The sequence below is a fragment of the Narcine bancroftii genome, chromosome 12 (genome assembly GCF_036971445.1).
Source record: "Narcine bancroftii isolate sNarBan1 chromosome 12, sNarBan1.hap1, whole genome shotgun sequence".
In the NCBI taxonomy this organism is placed as follows: Eukaryota; Metazoa; Chordata; class Chondrichthyes; order Torpediniformes; family Narcinidae; genus Narcine; species Narcine bancroftii.
Genome location: NC_091480.1, coordinates 18,048,759 through 18,064,533, shown reverse-complemented (window position 1 = coordinate 18,064,533; position 15,775 = coordinate 18,048,759). Strand labels below are relative to the sequence as shown.

Below are 15,775 nucleotides of genomic sequence, written 5' to 3'. Positions count from 1 at the left end.
GACAATCAAATCTTCTGGATTAACCATCACAAAGGTACCGTCAGGATGACATACAGTCAGTTGTAGAGTACCCATCATACACCCCAAGTGTCATACACTTACCTCTTCCATGACTCTTCCAAGTTGGTAAGATGGCGCCGTCAACTCACGGCGACTTCCTGTGGGCAGCAGAATCCACATTTCAAAACACAGGCAAAACCCTCCCCACTATTGAGCACATCTACAGGGAGCGCTGCAGTTGGAGAGCAACAGCAATCAAGGATCCACACCACTCTGTTCTCACTGCTGCCATCAGGAAAGAGGTATAGGTGCCACAAGACTCGCACCATCAGGTTCAGGAACAGTCGCTACCCCTCCTCCATCAGACTCCTCAATAAACTCAATCAGACTCATTTCAGGACTCTTGCGCACTTTGATTTTTTTTCTCTCTGTGTTGCAGTTTGTTTATAGTTCTTTACAGTACTTCGGTTTTTTTTGCATTACCAATTAGTGGTAGTTCTGCTGCGCCCACGGGAAAAAGGAATCTCAGGGTTGATTGTAATGTCATGTATGTACACTGACAATAAATTTGAAATGAAAATCAAGCTCATTGTCATCTGATTGTACAAGTACAACCCGATGAAACTGTTCTCTGGTCCTCGGTGCAAAACACACTGACATACAACCAGACATAACACACATACAGACCAAAAATACATATGCCGGACAAGTATTCATATATACCAGTGGTTTTCAAAATGCCCGCCTCGTGCACATAGAGAGTCAATTAGGTACAATTAAAACAGTGGTTTTCAAGCCTTTCTCTTCCCACTCACACGCCACCTTAAACAATTCCTGTGCCATAGTTGCTCTGTGATTTGTAAGGGATTGCTTAAGGTGGTATGAGTGGAAAGAGAAAGGTTTGAAAACCACTGTTTCAATTGTACCTCATTGACTTGTCATGTGCACAGTTTCAGAACTCCAAAGGAAATGGGCCAATGACAAATTTTCTCAAGCAAAATATTTCAGTAACAATTATGTCGAGAGCAGTGATTCTGAACCTTCCCTTCCCATTCATATACCACCCTAAGCAATCCCTTACCAAAATGACAGAGCACTGAGAGCCTAGGGATTACTTAAGGTGGAATGTGAGTTTAGGGGGGCAGAGTGAAAACCACTGATATATACGAATAAATAAGTATTGTTTTGTAAATATGAGAGTCTCAGATGGTTAGTGTGAACAGTTTCTTTGGTCATTCAGCATTCTCACTGCCTATGGGAAGAAGCTGTTCCTCAGCATGGTGGTCCTCCAACCATTTCTCCCCCCCCCCCCCCCCAACAGTGGAGGCAAATCTAACCCCGAGGTTTGTTGGGTTAGAACAAAAGCCAAGCTTCCCCCCCCCCCCATTCTTCCCATGAAGTCCTGGGCACCTTCGCGCACAACCCGGCAGGCTTGCCAATGGAGACAAGGAGGAAAAGGTACGTGCTTCGGGTTTGTGCAATGTCGGAGAAGACACCAGTGGAAAACGTTTGGGCGCCTGCTGACATTTTGTCCGCACCTGGATGAAGGGCTCAAGCCCGCAACGTTTGTTATGCGGCTTTAACTTTGCTGCCCAAAGGGGCACCGTTTGACCTGCTGAGTTTCTCCCAGTATTGTGTTTTGATGTCAACCAGTGTCTGCAGATTAAAATTAGGGGTGGCCATTCGGAAAGAACACAGTCATGGGTTACCATGTGGATGCAGTGTGTTACAAATACATGCATATATACAAGGTGTGCTACCAAATAGATATTTTATAAGATTTAGACGGTATTGCACACTGTAACCTATGACCCTTTGGAATGGCCAGAGGCAAACGTTGCCCTGCAATGACCGCCGGGCGCCTGCTCCCATCACGAGAGATGCACCCACGGGTTAAAACTATTATTTTTACCCGGGGCTTCGGGGAACTTCAGCGTCCACACCTCGGCCCCTTCATGAGGGGGGTAGCGCGCGCACGTCCCGCGTCGCGGCGGCGGCGGGGAATTCCCCGGAAGGCCGGCGGAGACGTCACGGGATTCCTCGCGCTGCGCTGCGCGCGGGGGAGCGGGGGAGGCCGAGCGCGCGCGGGGGGGGGGGGGGGGTCGAAACGGCGGGCCCCGCCGCCGCCCTCACCTTCGCTCAGGCCCTGGTAGCCTCTGCGCTGGGCTCGAAGAAAGACGGATGCCTCGCGTGCTGCGGCCATGTTGGGGGTGTTCGCCACCAGTTCCGAGAAGGGGTGAGAAATCGCGCGCGCGCGCGCCCCCGGGGCGGGACCGACCGAGGGCGCGTTCCGGACTCGGCTCGTCAGGGGGGTGGGGTGGAGGCGCAGTGAAAATCGGTCCTCACTTGCTCCCGGATTCCAAGTCTTTGCTGCACTGCTGACTTTCTCCAGCCCCTGTGCTTTGACTTCAGTCTGCAGACCCCCCCCCACCCCCACCCCCCCCAGCATGCTGCAATGAACATGCACGTTTCCCATCGAGTCAAGGATGCCCAGCTCCAGGAGAAAGGGAGTCCACGTCCTGATCTGCATTTCCTTTCGAGGTGGAGCACGACTTGAGGGGGCTTTCTTCTCAAAAGACACTGAAACCTCGTTAGAGCGCGGTAGTTGGGGTGGCTCGCGGAACAGATGCAGGAAAACAAGACTCAAACCCTGGACTAAGACCTTGAAACTCCACGTGTTAACATGCACATCTATTAAATGAGTCAGAGTCCATTTTTGAGTTTGTGGCCGACGTCCTAAAAATCAATGTTTGGGGTCCACAGTCGAAGCGATTGCGCGGATTAACGAATCGCGTTCTAACGAGGTTTCCCTGTCTTTATTGATACAATAGGAAAAAAAAATGAACAACGATTCGTGCTGACAGAACGAGTTTACAATGTTACAGTATGCAAAAAATCAGATTCCCCGTAGCACGAACCTAATGTTGCAATGGAATCTAACAAAAAATAAGATACATTCTCAACCCCTTCCTCTAAACGAGGTTGGCATTTTTAAAGAAGATTTCAAGGGGCATCCTCTTGGAGAGAGAGAAAGCACCATTCCAAAATTCCAAATCAACACCAACCCTCGAGGTTATGAGACCCATTTGAATCAAAAAATGACAGCAAATTGCTGGCTGAAGGATGAGAAACAATGCCCACTTTTGTTATGGTTGAGCCATTTCAGAATGAGATGGGCTTCAAAGATTATAAATGAACATAAAAGTCTGCAGACGCCGTGACTGAAGTAAAAACACAATGCTGGAGTCAAACAGTGGAGTTTATGTTGCAAAGATAAAGATACATAACCAATGTTCCGGGTTATCAACATTTTTTTTTAAATTGGCTGTTGGAATTCAGCAAATCAAGCAGTTTCTGTGGAGCAGAGATGGTTAATATTTCAGGTCAAGACCTTGCTTTGCGATCCAAGGCATTATAAATGGCCCAGATTCACAAAGCCATTGGAATAAAATAGACAGTTCAATTATTGAATCACGATAATAGTTTAAAGAAGTAGAATGAGAATATTGTATATTTTGTTTCTCTGATGTTTCTCAGTAACACAACCATCCATTTTCACAATCATAATGTAAATGACTGTAGATGCCACAGGGTCAGTGCAAGAACACAAGTTAGAGGGGGGGATGAACCGACCTGTTGACAGTGGAGGAGTAACTGGCAGGATCCAGGTTCTGACCTGTTGACAGAGGGGCGAGGGGGTGCTGTCAGGATCCAGGTTGCAGAAGCCTACCCATCTTTGAGACCATCCCTCTGATGTGGGACAGGACACTCTTTTTATAGTGTCCAACACTTCATGCACACTAGTGATGTCAACTGAGACGCTACTAACGCAGGAGGAGTGGAGCGGGTCTGATGGCTAGGGATGGCCATGGCTGTCCGGGAGGGGAGAGGGGGCAATGCCTGTGGATGCCTTTATTCTGAAATAAATCCAAAATGTTGGAAATTCTTAGGTCAGGCAGCATCCTTGGTGAGAGAACCAGTGTTATTTGTTCAGACTGAATATGTTTTTAAGATGCAGACTGTCAGGAAGAAAACAAGGTATTTACCAGAGTGAAGACAAAATGACACAAGTTGTGGTTTTGTCAGCTGTGAGAGGGTGATGAAGGTTTGTTTTACATTTCCTTATTAAATACAAGCCCCAGTGATTCAATGCAAACTCTCAGATCAATCGTATTCCCCTATTCATTTTCTGTGTGAACTACTTTTCATACCTTCTCATTTACAATCTTCTGATTCTCTAATTAAACTCTTACACTAGAATAATGCAGATTAAAAACTCATAAATCCAACATTTTTTTTCAACAGTTATGTACATCATACAGAGTCTATTTTCCCCTACTCCTCTCCCCTCCCTCCCATGCCCTAATACAAAAAAGATTTAAGTTAAGCAAGTACAAAGAACAATATATTGTTAAAGTCAAAAACCTTCAAGGGAACAAGAAGAATCCAAAGAAACTTAAAATAAAAGGATAAGGAACAAAATACAAGAGCCCATAGCCTGCACCACGACCTACTTCACTGATCTCAAGCATTCCACTACTGGCACTGTGTTATTTAAAAGAGGTAGAATTACATCTGCGCACCAATGTCCTGCAGATACAGTTGCCACATTTCTTCCTCAAATTGTACGTGATTTTCTCCAGGGGAATACAATTCTATAATTCAGTATTCCATGGTGTAATTTTGTTGGGAGAGCGACTTCCATGTGAACACTATACATTTCATGGCTACCAACAAGGTGGCCTTCACAAACTGACTTTGGTATCTGGGCAGTTTAAAACTAGTGTCCATAATGTTTCCCAGGAGGTATTCTAAATCCTGTGGAAAAACCTACCTTTAATTTTTTTTCTCCAGAATGTCCCCCAGAAGATCTCACAGCCAGATTGAATGAATAAGGTTCCAATCTCACACCACACCTCAAGCACAATTCCAAAATTTCTGATTTGGATTTATGTCGTTTTTGTGGTATGAGGTACAGTTGATGCAGGAAATTGTATTGCACCAACCTGTACCTGGCATTAATGACTGCTGTCATGCTGTCCAGACATGTCTGACCAGCACCACTCATGGATTGTTTTGCCCAAATCCGTATCCCACCTTTCCCTCGACTTGTGTCAGTCTGGCTGCAGGCCCTTACTTTGGAATAGATTGATTCCTCTGACAGTGAGAGGGAATTGATCTACAATGAAGGATTAAGTGTACTGGGTCTGTAATCTCTGGAATTTTCATGAATTGGAGATTATCTCAATGTAATATTCATAATTCTTGTGGGTCTTAACAGAGTAGTTGCAGGGGTAATGTTTTTCCCTGGAAGGAGTGCCAGAAGGGGGATCATGATCACATAATGAGCAGTCAGACATTCAAAACTGAGATAGAAAGAAATTTCTTCAGATTGTAAATCTTTAGAATCCTTCACCCAAAAGGGTGTAGATATTTACATAGTTGTTGAATATATTTGACAGATAGATAAACAGATTTTTTTTAACCATAGAACCATATACAGCACAGAACAGGCCAGCTTGGCCCTACTAGTCCATGCCGGAACAAATCCCCACCCTCCTTGTCCCACTGACCAGCACCTGGTCCATACCCCTCCAATCCTCTCCCCTCCATGTAATTATCCAGTCTTTCCTTAAATGTAAATAACGTCCTTGCTTCAACCACGTCTGCCGGAAGCTATTCCACATCCAAACCACCCTTTGCATGAAGAAATGTCCCCTTATAATTTTCCCCCTGCAATCTCAAACCATGGCCTCTGGTTTGAATCACCCCCATTCTTAATTGAAAAAGCCTATCCACGTTGACTCTCTCTGTCCCTTTTAAAATCTTGAACACCTCCATCAAATCCCCCCCCCCCCTCAATCTTCTACACTCCAGAGAAAAAAGCCCCAGGCTGCTCAACCTTTCTCTGCAACTCAAACCCTGGCATCCTGTCAACATTCTCGTGGATGTTAAAAGAATGAGGTTGTTTCAGGAAAGTGGGACAGATGTAAAAGATCTCTATGATTTGATTCGATGATGGAAGAGGCATGGCCTATACTGGTTTCAAAAGTATTTAATGTAGGCTGTACGAAAAATGGTTTAATTTACAGAGCATTGTCAATTAATCCACAGCCACATATGGCGAGACAAGAAAAATACTAAATACTATATTTAAAAAAAACAAATCTGAACTCTAATAGTACTTTAGTGTTGAATTCTCAGCCTGCTTATTCAATTATTTTTGATGTGCAATAACTGTTAGGAACTGCAGTGAAGAAAGAAGAAAATCTTTCTGGAAAGCTAGTTTCAAAACTGATGCTTACAGTCAATCATCTGTGACAAAATATTTGGAGGGTTTCTCTGTGCATGTTTGCATAATTTAAGAAACAGATCATGTCTGTCTGTAGATGCCATTCCACAATATAGTTTCAGCTAACTGAATATGAGGAACGTGTCTATTTTTCATTGGCTTTCCTTAAAACATCCCAGAAGGAAGCTAGTAATCAAAAGAAAATGCAGATGCTGAAATTCCAAATTAAAATAGAAAATATTGCAATTACTTAACTAGTCAAGTAGATAGAAATAGAAGTAAAATTTTGAGTTGAAATGTTTCACTGGTAGAAATTTAAAACTGTGTTTCACAAATGCCAATTGATTATTTTATTGCTATAAATATGGAATTATTAAATCAAGATAGTATATTGAAATAAAACTGTAAAATATAGAAATCCAGCAGCATTTGTGGTAACAGGAACAGTTAGCATTTCAAGTCAAAGATCATTCATCAGAACTAAGTAAGAGAAAGCCAGCAAGTCCAAAACAAAGTTTTGATTTTCATGCATAGATACCAAAGGTTATGTAAGATATGGGAAAAGGCTAATGTACAGACTTGGAACATGGGTCAGCCAAGATCATGGTTATTATGTTTCTGTGACTTGTCTTGAAAAGGTATTCTATTGGCAATAAAGTGTTTTAAGAGCTGCAATATACATGCTAGATTTATCAGTTAATCGCTGCTAACTTAAAAACATCTTTTTCATGATGTGAGTAGCTGAAAGCTGCTGTGCGGAGTGGAAGGAGTCCTCAATGATTTTGCGCCAGGCATGATCTTCAGATATCGATTCCAGTAGATCACATTATTGGGGTTGGGGCGGGGGGAAGGAGACCCCAGTGATCCTCTCTTATGGTCCAATCCAATATTCTGCAGCAACTATGTTGCAGCCGGCCAGGACATTCAATAGACCTCCAAGAGAAGGTTGACGTAATGGTGGCCGGTAGCCTTGCCCTCTTTAGTCCTCTCGTGAACTGCGGCTGCTGTGGTGCCTTCCTGACAAGTGAGGAGATGCTGAGTGTCCACAATAGGTTACTAATTAAGTGGACTCCAAGGAACTTGGTGCTCTCCACTTATTAATGTGTAGTGGATGGTGGTTGTTCCTTGTCTTCCTGATGCCCACGTTCATCTCCTTCATCTTGTCCATTTTGAGACTTGCGCCATATCACAAGATTTTCCACCTCTTCTCTGTAGTGCGACTCATCGTTGCTGATGAAGCCGACGACTGATGTGTCATCTGTAAAATTGATGACTTGGAACTGGATCTGGCACAGTAGCATGAACAAGAGTGGGCTGAGCACACAGCCCTGTAGTACGCAATAGACCTAAACATTGTTCTGCTGTCAAGTTGGAGAACTCTAACGTCGACATCACCCTCTGAGTAGGATGGGACAAGCGGAGATTGTCAATTTAAAGAACAAAACAGAGGGTACATCTTGTGAGTTTTGCCACCAATAATGAGGTAGTCTGGCACTTCGATGACTTCTGCAGAATTAGTGATTTTTTTTTAGAATGACTATGCATCATCAGCAGATGGAAAGTCATGGAAGGAGTGCATCATTTCACAAGCTATCCATCCAGCCAAACACCACCTGCCCGATCTGAGGAAAAGTCTGTTCCCATATTGGTCTCATCAGCCATCCTAAAACCCACAAACAACATTGAAGACTGGGCATTCCTTGATTCTAAGGAACTGCCTAAGAAAAAGCAAGCTAAAGGGCCATTGATCATCTTACATTGTAAGATGTCCAAATATTAGACATGGCAATGACCTACTTAACAATAATTATGCATTGACCTGATTTTGCACTTGTAATGACAGTGAAACTGTCAAAATCCATGGTTGTCAAAAAGTGAAAATGCTAACAGTTTCTGGGATGTGCTCATGTAATTCATTCCTAAACCCCCAAACCTGGCTCTCTGTTCCACAGCATGCTCTGTTTGCAACCTTCTCTGGCACGTTGAGGGTAAATTGTGAGCCAACAAAGATGCAAGCTACTTGCAAATTATTCTAGTGGTATCATACCCTGAATATCTTACACTTTGTTGCACAAAGTGCAAGTGAGCTGTTAATGATGTGCAAAGTTATAATTGATGATTTGTAAGCCCTCAACACTTAGCAATTTTATTGTTTGTTGGGTTTTAATACTCTCAAATATTTTAAAATAACAAAGGACATATTTCAGCATTTTAATCTGAATGTTAATTTTCTGACTATGCTCCAGTATTTATTTGGAGTCTTGTAAAATGTTTGAAAATGGGCATTTTGCTTCCTTGGTTGGTGTCTGAAGATTCCTCATTGTGATTGGCTGTTCAGTCACTTTATATAATTACTATTGTCAGCAGCCAGAGATTTCTTTGAACCAATGGCCGGTTATGACATTGACACCCCTGGCAAATTTCTACAGATGTGTGGTGGATCCCCACCATCAAGAACATCTACAGGGAATGCTGGCATCGAAGAGCAGCAGCAATTTTCCAGGAACTACACTATCCAATGCACGCTCTGTTCTCGCTGTTGCCATCAAAAGAGGTAGAGGTGCCTCAAGACTCGTACCACCAGGTTCAGGAATAGCTGCTATCCCTCCATCATCAGACTCCTCAACAACAAACTTAATCAGGGACTCATAAGGACTCTTGCACTTCATTGATTTTTTTCCTTTGTCAGTTTGTTTGCATTTCTTTATTTGTTTACATGTATGCATTGAGTAAAGTTTTATTGGACTAGTGCAATTAGTGGTAATTCTGCCTTCCCCACAAGAAAAAGAATCTCAGAGTTGTATGCTATGTCATGTAATAAATCTGAAATCTGGTGGAAAGAACAAGCAGTAAATTGAGTCTCCACATTAACAGAACTGACAATCTTTTCAGGCAAATTTGTTCAAGGGAAAATGTTATCACATTGCTGGGCAAAAAATTCCATTAATTTTCTTTTTCTGTTCTGTATTATGCCATTTCTAAAAATTAAGATCCCATTTATTGATTTCTTCGCTGTGTTTATGAAGGTGCCTTCCATACAGATGGCATACCAGAACCCTTCATCCCTGTCTCTGTGGAAACAAGTAGGGTAATTAAGGACAACTACCATTGATTAGATAGCAAACATAATTGGCATTTGATGAAGTGGTTTACTGTTTGAAATTAAAATGCAGTGTATTGTGGCAGCCCAAACCAGAAGGTGATAACAGAAAAAGGCTGCAGTATGAATAAGGAGCCCATGTGATGATAGAGTAATCAAATTTTAAAAAAAGGAAGCTGGAGGGAAAAAGAAAACTTTTCTGCACAAACCCCATATTCCTTGATTCTTTTCACTTAAAAAAACACAGGCACAGATACAGAAGAGAAGCACAAAGCACTAAAAATAGTGCTTTAGGTTAATAAAACCCTTCTTTGATAAGAAGCAAGCCAAATGCTGGTGTTCTTATCTGGATGGAAAGAAATTGAAAAGCAAAGAAATTGTAATAATAAACCTATTTGGAACTTGTAGTAGGAATACAGTGTACAGTTTTAAATTTAGAAGTACTGCACGATAACAGACTTTCTGGCCCACAAGTACGTGCTGTCCAATTATACCCAATTAACCTACAAACCCTGCAAGTTTTTGGAAGGTGGGAGAAAAACAGAGCACCCAGAGGAAACCAGACCGAGAGAGAATACACAAACTCCTTAGAGAGTGCCAGATTCGAGCCCGGGTCACTGGCGTTTTAATAGTGTTGCACTAACCACTATGCTAACTGCGTTACCCTCAACTATGCCATTCTAGTTATTTATAAAAGGGCAAAGAACATTTCTCAAGGATAGGAGTGGAACTGGCATGCTATCACCTTCACCAGGGAAATTTGAACAGATTGAGACACTTCTCGAGAAATAAAAGCTGAGGTTGAATGTGTTGGAGATTTTTAAGATTACAAAAAAGTTGAAAAGTTAGATAGAGAAGTTTGCAGTTGAAAGATGTTCAAAATTTTAATTTAATTTTTAATTTGAAGATGCAGTGCAGTAACAGGCCCCCTTGGCAATTAGTCCATGCCATCCAAAACCCCCAATTAACCTATTAACCCTGTATGTCTGGATGCAAAATCATAACTAGAGATTATAAATATAACTGTGGGAGAGACAGAGTTAACATTTCAGGTTGAAGGCTTTTCATTGGAACCCAGGTTTTCCTCAGTTTTCTATTTTATTTCCCCTGAGGGGAAATGCAGAACTTGTTGCCTCAGGGGTAGTTTCAGCAATTGCCACACAAGGACACCAGAGAGTGAGGGAGAAAGGAATAGAATCACTTGCTGATGGGGAGTTTGAAGGAATGTGTGGAGCAAAAAATTATCACATTAACCAGCTGGGCTGGCTGCAAGGTTTAATTTTAACATGGATGAGAATATGGATTTGGGCTCAAGGTAGAGGGAATGGGTTAAACCTCACAAGAATACTTGCATGAAGCTGGTTCAAGCTCACTAAATTTTGTAACTTGGCAGCATTTGGGAAGTTCCAGCAACCCCTTTATTTTGTTAATTGTTCAATTAGAATGGTATTTCAACAGTTTTTAGTTTAACCTGTGGGTTTTCAGAGCTTCCTGATACTCAACAGTGTAAGTGAGGTGAGAAGACAGCAGCTGATTAGAACTTGTCCAAGTACTGAAGGAAATGCTCAGTGCAGCCGTGTGCTTTCTCACCTACTAATGAGAAAGGCCTTTCCTACATTTTAGAATTTTCAGTAACAGATCAGGATTGATGGCAATTTGGCTGCCTTGGAACAAACCTCTGATCAGAAAAATAAGAGAATATCACCAGTAGCAGCTGCCCAAACACCTGCTGCACATCAGAAATGCATCGAGAAGGGAGGCAAACCAACAGATCAGGGAGGATTATGGAGGATGCAGGATCCAAGAATTATTATCACTGGCATGGAAACTATAGGCAGATGCAGTTTCCTTGGCATGTCAAAGTAACAGTGCCTTGGGAAGCTGCAGAAGGCAGCAGACCATCACAGAGTCCAACATCCCATCCATTGAAGACAATCTTCATAAAGCCCTGACTGCACTATTGCAGTAACACTTTCTCGAACTTTGGTTACTGTGAATATATTTTCTATTTTTTTTTTAAATGTAATGTATATTTAATGTACCTATTCAGCTGCAACAAGTAAAAATTTGACTGCATATGTCCAATGTATATGACAATAAACTCATTATCCTCAATATTGTTCTGTGATGGTGTGGCCGAGTCCTACAACCTTCTAGAAGACCTACAATTTGTTCTGTTAACAATGGCGATAAAAGTGTTTGTTTTTAGATATTTAGATTTAGACATGCAGAACGGTAACAGACTCTTCCAGCCCACAAGCCTGTGCCGTTCATTTACACCTCATTAACCTACAACCCCTGTATGTTTTTGAAGGGTGGGAGGAAACTGGAGCACCCAGAAGGAGAACATACAAACTCCTTTGTGCTAACCGTGCACCACCTTCAGGTGGTGCACAATTCAAACCCCCCCCAAATTAATAATCTCCACCAGTGCAGGCCTTCACCGGCTGCGCTTGTTTGCTAATCAACACACTCACAAATCACAGAGGAATGTTTGTGAATTGCCAAGTACCACTTCAGGTAGGTAGAAGTCACCACAACCTCTAAGGATTATTTAAGGTCGTTCAAGATTCAGGGGAACTTGCTGTTCTTTACGTGTGTTACGTCTGATTGTATGTCTGCACCCAAAACTGGAGAAGACTATTTTGTCGGGTTGTACTGGTGCAATCAGATGATACACTTGACTTGAATTGCCATGATGTTTTGATTGTACCTTGATGATCATAACTTTCCACCCAATTAAGCCAGCGAGGAGACATTGAACAGCTGCTGAGATATATTGGGGACCCATTCAAACTTTCACTCCCGACCAGCAAAGCCCATAGTAATCTAACGTGGCCACCTGACAATTAAGTGAAATGGCCGATTCCTGGAGGCATTCTCCATGTTCTCCCACCAGACTATCAAGTGTAATCATTGCCTTCTTTGCTCTTTGCAGATTGGCACCCCGGCAAGGCTGGGTCTGATGAAAATGTAAACTGTGGAGCCCAAATAATCGACCAACCAATCCAAGAAGGAAAGGGAATGCAATGAGGGTGATGCGCTGGCATCTGCTCACATTACCGCTCGAGACAGCAGGAGTATCGTGCAAAGTTCATTTGGGAGACCAGGTGAATTGTGAACTGTTTATTGATGACAATGGTTTACAAAGTTTTAAATTTAAATTTAGACGTACAATACAGTAGCAGGCCCTTTCAGCCCATGCTCCCAATTGTGCCCAATTGATCTACAACTCCTGTACGTTTTGAAATAAAACCACTTTGAGCAGAGGTCCCTTTTCCATACCTATTTTCTTTGCATTATTTCCATCATGACTCGATTACCCATCAGAGGTCCCACATTGCTGCAAGGTAACATTATAAATCAGTCATAGTCTATAAAGGCCAGCAACCTATTTAAAATGATTGATAGGTGGGGGAGTATCTTGTATTCTTGTACTTTTTGATTCTCTTTCCCTGGGGTGTGGTATCTAAGACCCTGAAGTCTCCAGTACACATCCCCCATTGACCACTACCATCTGCACTTCTTCATTTGCAAAATGTCAGTCAGGAGGTGAAGGCCCTTCTCTTGGCACAAGTGGTGCTGTCAATATGATTACCTGGTAACCACGAGCAATGTCGTGCACCCTCCAGTCGGACCCAATTCTTTGAACAATGAAGATCTGATTGAGTAAAATTTGAATTATGATGAGCAGAGTTTTTGCTGTAGCATATAATTGTAAAGGGGATCATATTTCATCCATTGTTGAAACAGATCAGTATGATGGAGTACTAAATGATGTGTGGATGCTTGTTTAGTGACATCCTCTCTGATCACCAAAAGTACTGATTTCTTGCCATTCTGAAGTTATCAGCTGTGAGTTCTAGAGGGCCGATATTCTTCAGAGCCTTCAGGTCTCTCCCTTCAGATTTGAGACCAGAGATGACCTTCTATTGCTTCCCAAACTCTAGTGGCTGCACTTCTATAGCAGCAAAGGAAAAACAGACCTGCAGCTGGCTGACAGGTATTCAACCAATGGATGGAAAATGTTTGTTGAGGGAGACTATCAGGAAGAGACACCATGTTGGTTGTGGACAGACAATGTAACTTGGGCAGAAAAGTATGATAATTGTGCTGAGAGAAATCAGTTCTTCTTGCAAGTTGAGTAGATTTGGGATGTGATGGAGTAGGTTTAACAAGGTGAAATGAGGGGATGGGGTGAGATGAAGGTGTTAGTGATCCATAACACTGCTTAGCTTTCCTGACCCACCTTATCATTAAAACAGTTCCTGCGTGGAATCTAGGAATATTGGGGAATATTTCTGATACTGCCCTCCTTGCCTTCCTCCAACTGCCTCTGATATCTTCCAATTGCAGCCATTATAGATTCAAATATCTTTGTACATTGTATCATTGCTGCCATATTTGAACACTCCAAGAGGTAATGGCCTCCTATCCTCTATCCCTGTGAATACCTGTCCAAAATACTGCAAAATATTTACTGTGCTACACTAAACTATGACACAGTGATTGCTCACCTTTCCGGTTTTGTCTTCCTATCCACGCATCCCTTGTCTTGATTTGTGTTCTTCTCCCTGCTCCTTCTTCCCTTCTCCCCAGACTTTTAATTCAGGTGCCTGCCTTTCACTCGTACCTTGAAAAAGGCCTCAGGCCTAAAATGTCAGTTGTATATATTTACTTCCTATGGATGTTACAAGACCTGCTGAATTATTTCCTACATTCATCACTGACCTAACTGAAAATCCTTTTCTTCATTTCCCTGGCACTGCCTCAAATCATATTTCCAAACCTCCTCTGAGCTTAGATTTCTCAAACCCCCCCCCCCCCATTTAATCACTGCAGAATCTGATCATTTTCCCCATCCTTAACCTCTTCTAATCCATACAATTTTAGGCCCTGTTGTTTGTGGCAAAGTGTTCTGGGTTTTAATGGGACCTTTCTATGCTTCCTAAACATCATTTGAAACATTTACTTTCCAAAATCAGTTTCTCATTTCCTGGCTTGACAATGTATTTAATTTGCTTACTTGAACGTATTCCTGCCCCCACCCCATCTCATCATTTATTTGCCTTTTACTGCATTTGCTTATTGCACAGAGAAAGAACATTAAATCAAATGAGGCCTCATTTATATATTACAAAGCTACTGGTGAGAAAAGTATACTTCCCAAATGATTGTGAGAACAGGAGGTTCTGGATCTATTGGCAATGTTAAAAGAATGATATTATTGATGCTTGTTAATTTGGTGCAAGTTAACTGGATTACAAAGTAGTTTTTTTTTCTTCCAGTTCTGGTATGTGCTATTCTAGCTATGAGGCTATTTGGTGATCAAAACTTAAGACCTGCAGTCTACCAGACAGTAGGGATGCTTGCTCTCTTATTTACATCTGAGATCCAGATCATCTACTCCAGATATCTCAGGACACTGGAAAAAATACCATGAACAATGTCTCCACAAAACACTGCAAATTCATTGGAAGGATAAATGAACTAGGGTCTGTGTCCTCTCCCAGGACAACATTCCTACCACTATGGCCTTCATTATTCAGTCAACTACATTGGGGCAGGCAACACCACTTGTATATCTGCCATCTGACTCCCAAAACTGAGATTCTATTTTGGAATCTGTTGTGGAATGAGATTACCAGGTGAATGGAGAAAAAAATTCAAGAATGTGCTCAACACTTCATTGAAGTGTACTTTTCCACCTACTCCAGGGAAACCTCTGGACCAAAATCGAAAAGGAAAATTTGGGATGGAATTGAAAGCCTTGAGTTTATGCATTGGGAGCACATAGAAGCTTTGCTGAAGTACCATCACCTCAAACTACCTCTCCATTAGAGCTGCACAATTGGCATCATGGTTAGCCCAATGGCAATTGGGTCCAGGGTTCGAATCCCACACTGTGTGAGGGGTTTGTAAGTTTTCCCCGCATCTCCGTGGGTTTTCCCCGGGGGGGGTTCAGTTTCCTCCCACCATACAAAACTTAGCAGGGTGTAGTTTAAAGGTGGTGCAGGGTGTAAATTGGGCAGTGTGGACTCATGGGCCTGTTACTATGCTGTATGTCTAAAGTTAAATGTAAAACTTTAAATTTAAAATTTGTCTTTCAGTACCTCTCACTTTATCCTCATTCAAGTTTCAAAAGATAAAAACATTATCTCATTCCTGCAAATTGAAAGCTAATAAGAGGTACCATGAGTTATTCAGAGAAGGGAAATTGTGAAACAATTTTGAAATATTCACCCAAAACATTTGTGCAAATCCTGTTCAAAGAAAGATGGTTGATAACATTCACCTAGTTTCATTTTCTTGATGTGGTTTTTAATTCTGCAAAGCTTGTTCACTTTAGACAAGGAAGAGCTTTTTGAATGACAAGCTGCCAA

The 15,775-nt window shown here is 42.0% G+C and overlaps 1 protein-coding gene and 1 long non-coding RNA gene across 9 annotated transcripts in view; one reads left to right on the top strand and one right to left on the bottom strand.

The window, feature by feature from the left end:
- cpped1 (calcineurin-like phosphoesterase domain containing 1) overlaps nucleotides 1-2,261 on the bottom strand; it is a 195,034-nt gene extending 192,773 nt beyond the window's left edge. For 4 of the 8 annotated variants that reach the window (XM_069905821.1, XM_069905822.1, XM_069905820.1 and 1 more), the window contains exon 1: nucleotides 2,134-2,261. In XM_069905821.1, the coding sequence (XP_069761922.1) occupies nucleotides 2,134-2,203 (70 nt within the window). In that variant the 5' untranslated portion in view covers nucleotides 2,204-2,261. Of the gene's footprint in view, nucleotides 1-102; nucleotides 159-2,133 lie in introns of all 8 variants that reach the window. The other 4 variants (XM_069905823.1, XM_069905828.1, XM_069905827.1 and 1 more) reach the window with 2 other exon arrangements.
- The window catches only part of LOC138747002 (uncharacterized), a 64,746-nt gene continuing 51,071 nt past the window's right edge, over nucleotides 2,101-15,775 (top strand). The window contains exons 1-2 of the long non-coding RNA XR_011347228.1: nucleotides 2,101-2,236; nucleotides 12,331-12,502. This is a non-coding gene — a long non-coding RNA (uncharacterized lncRNA). The remainder of the gene's footprint in view (nucleotides 2,237-12,330; nucleotides 12,503-15,775) is intronic.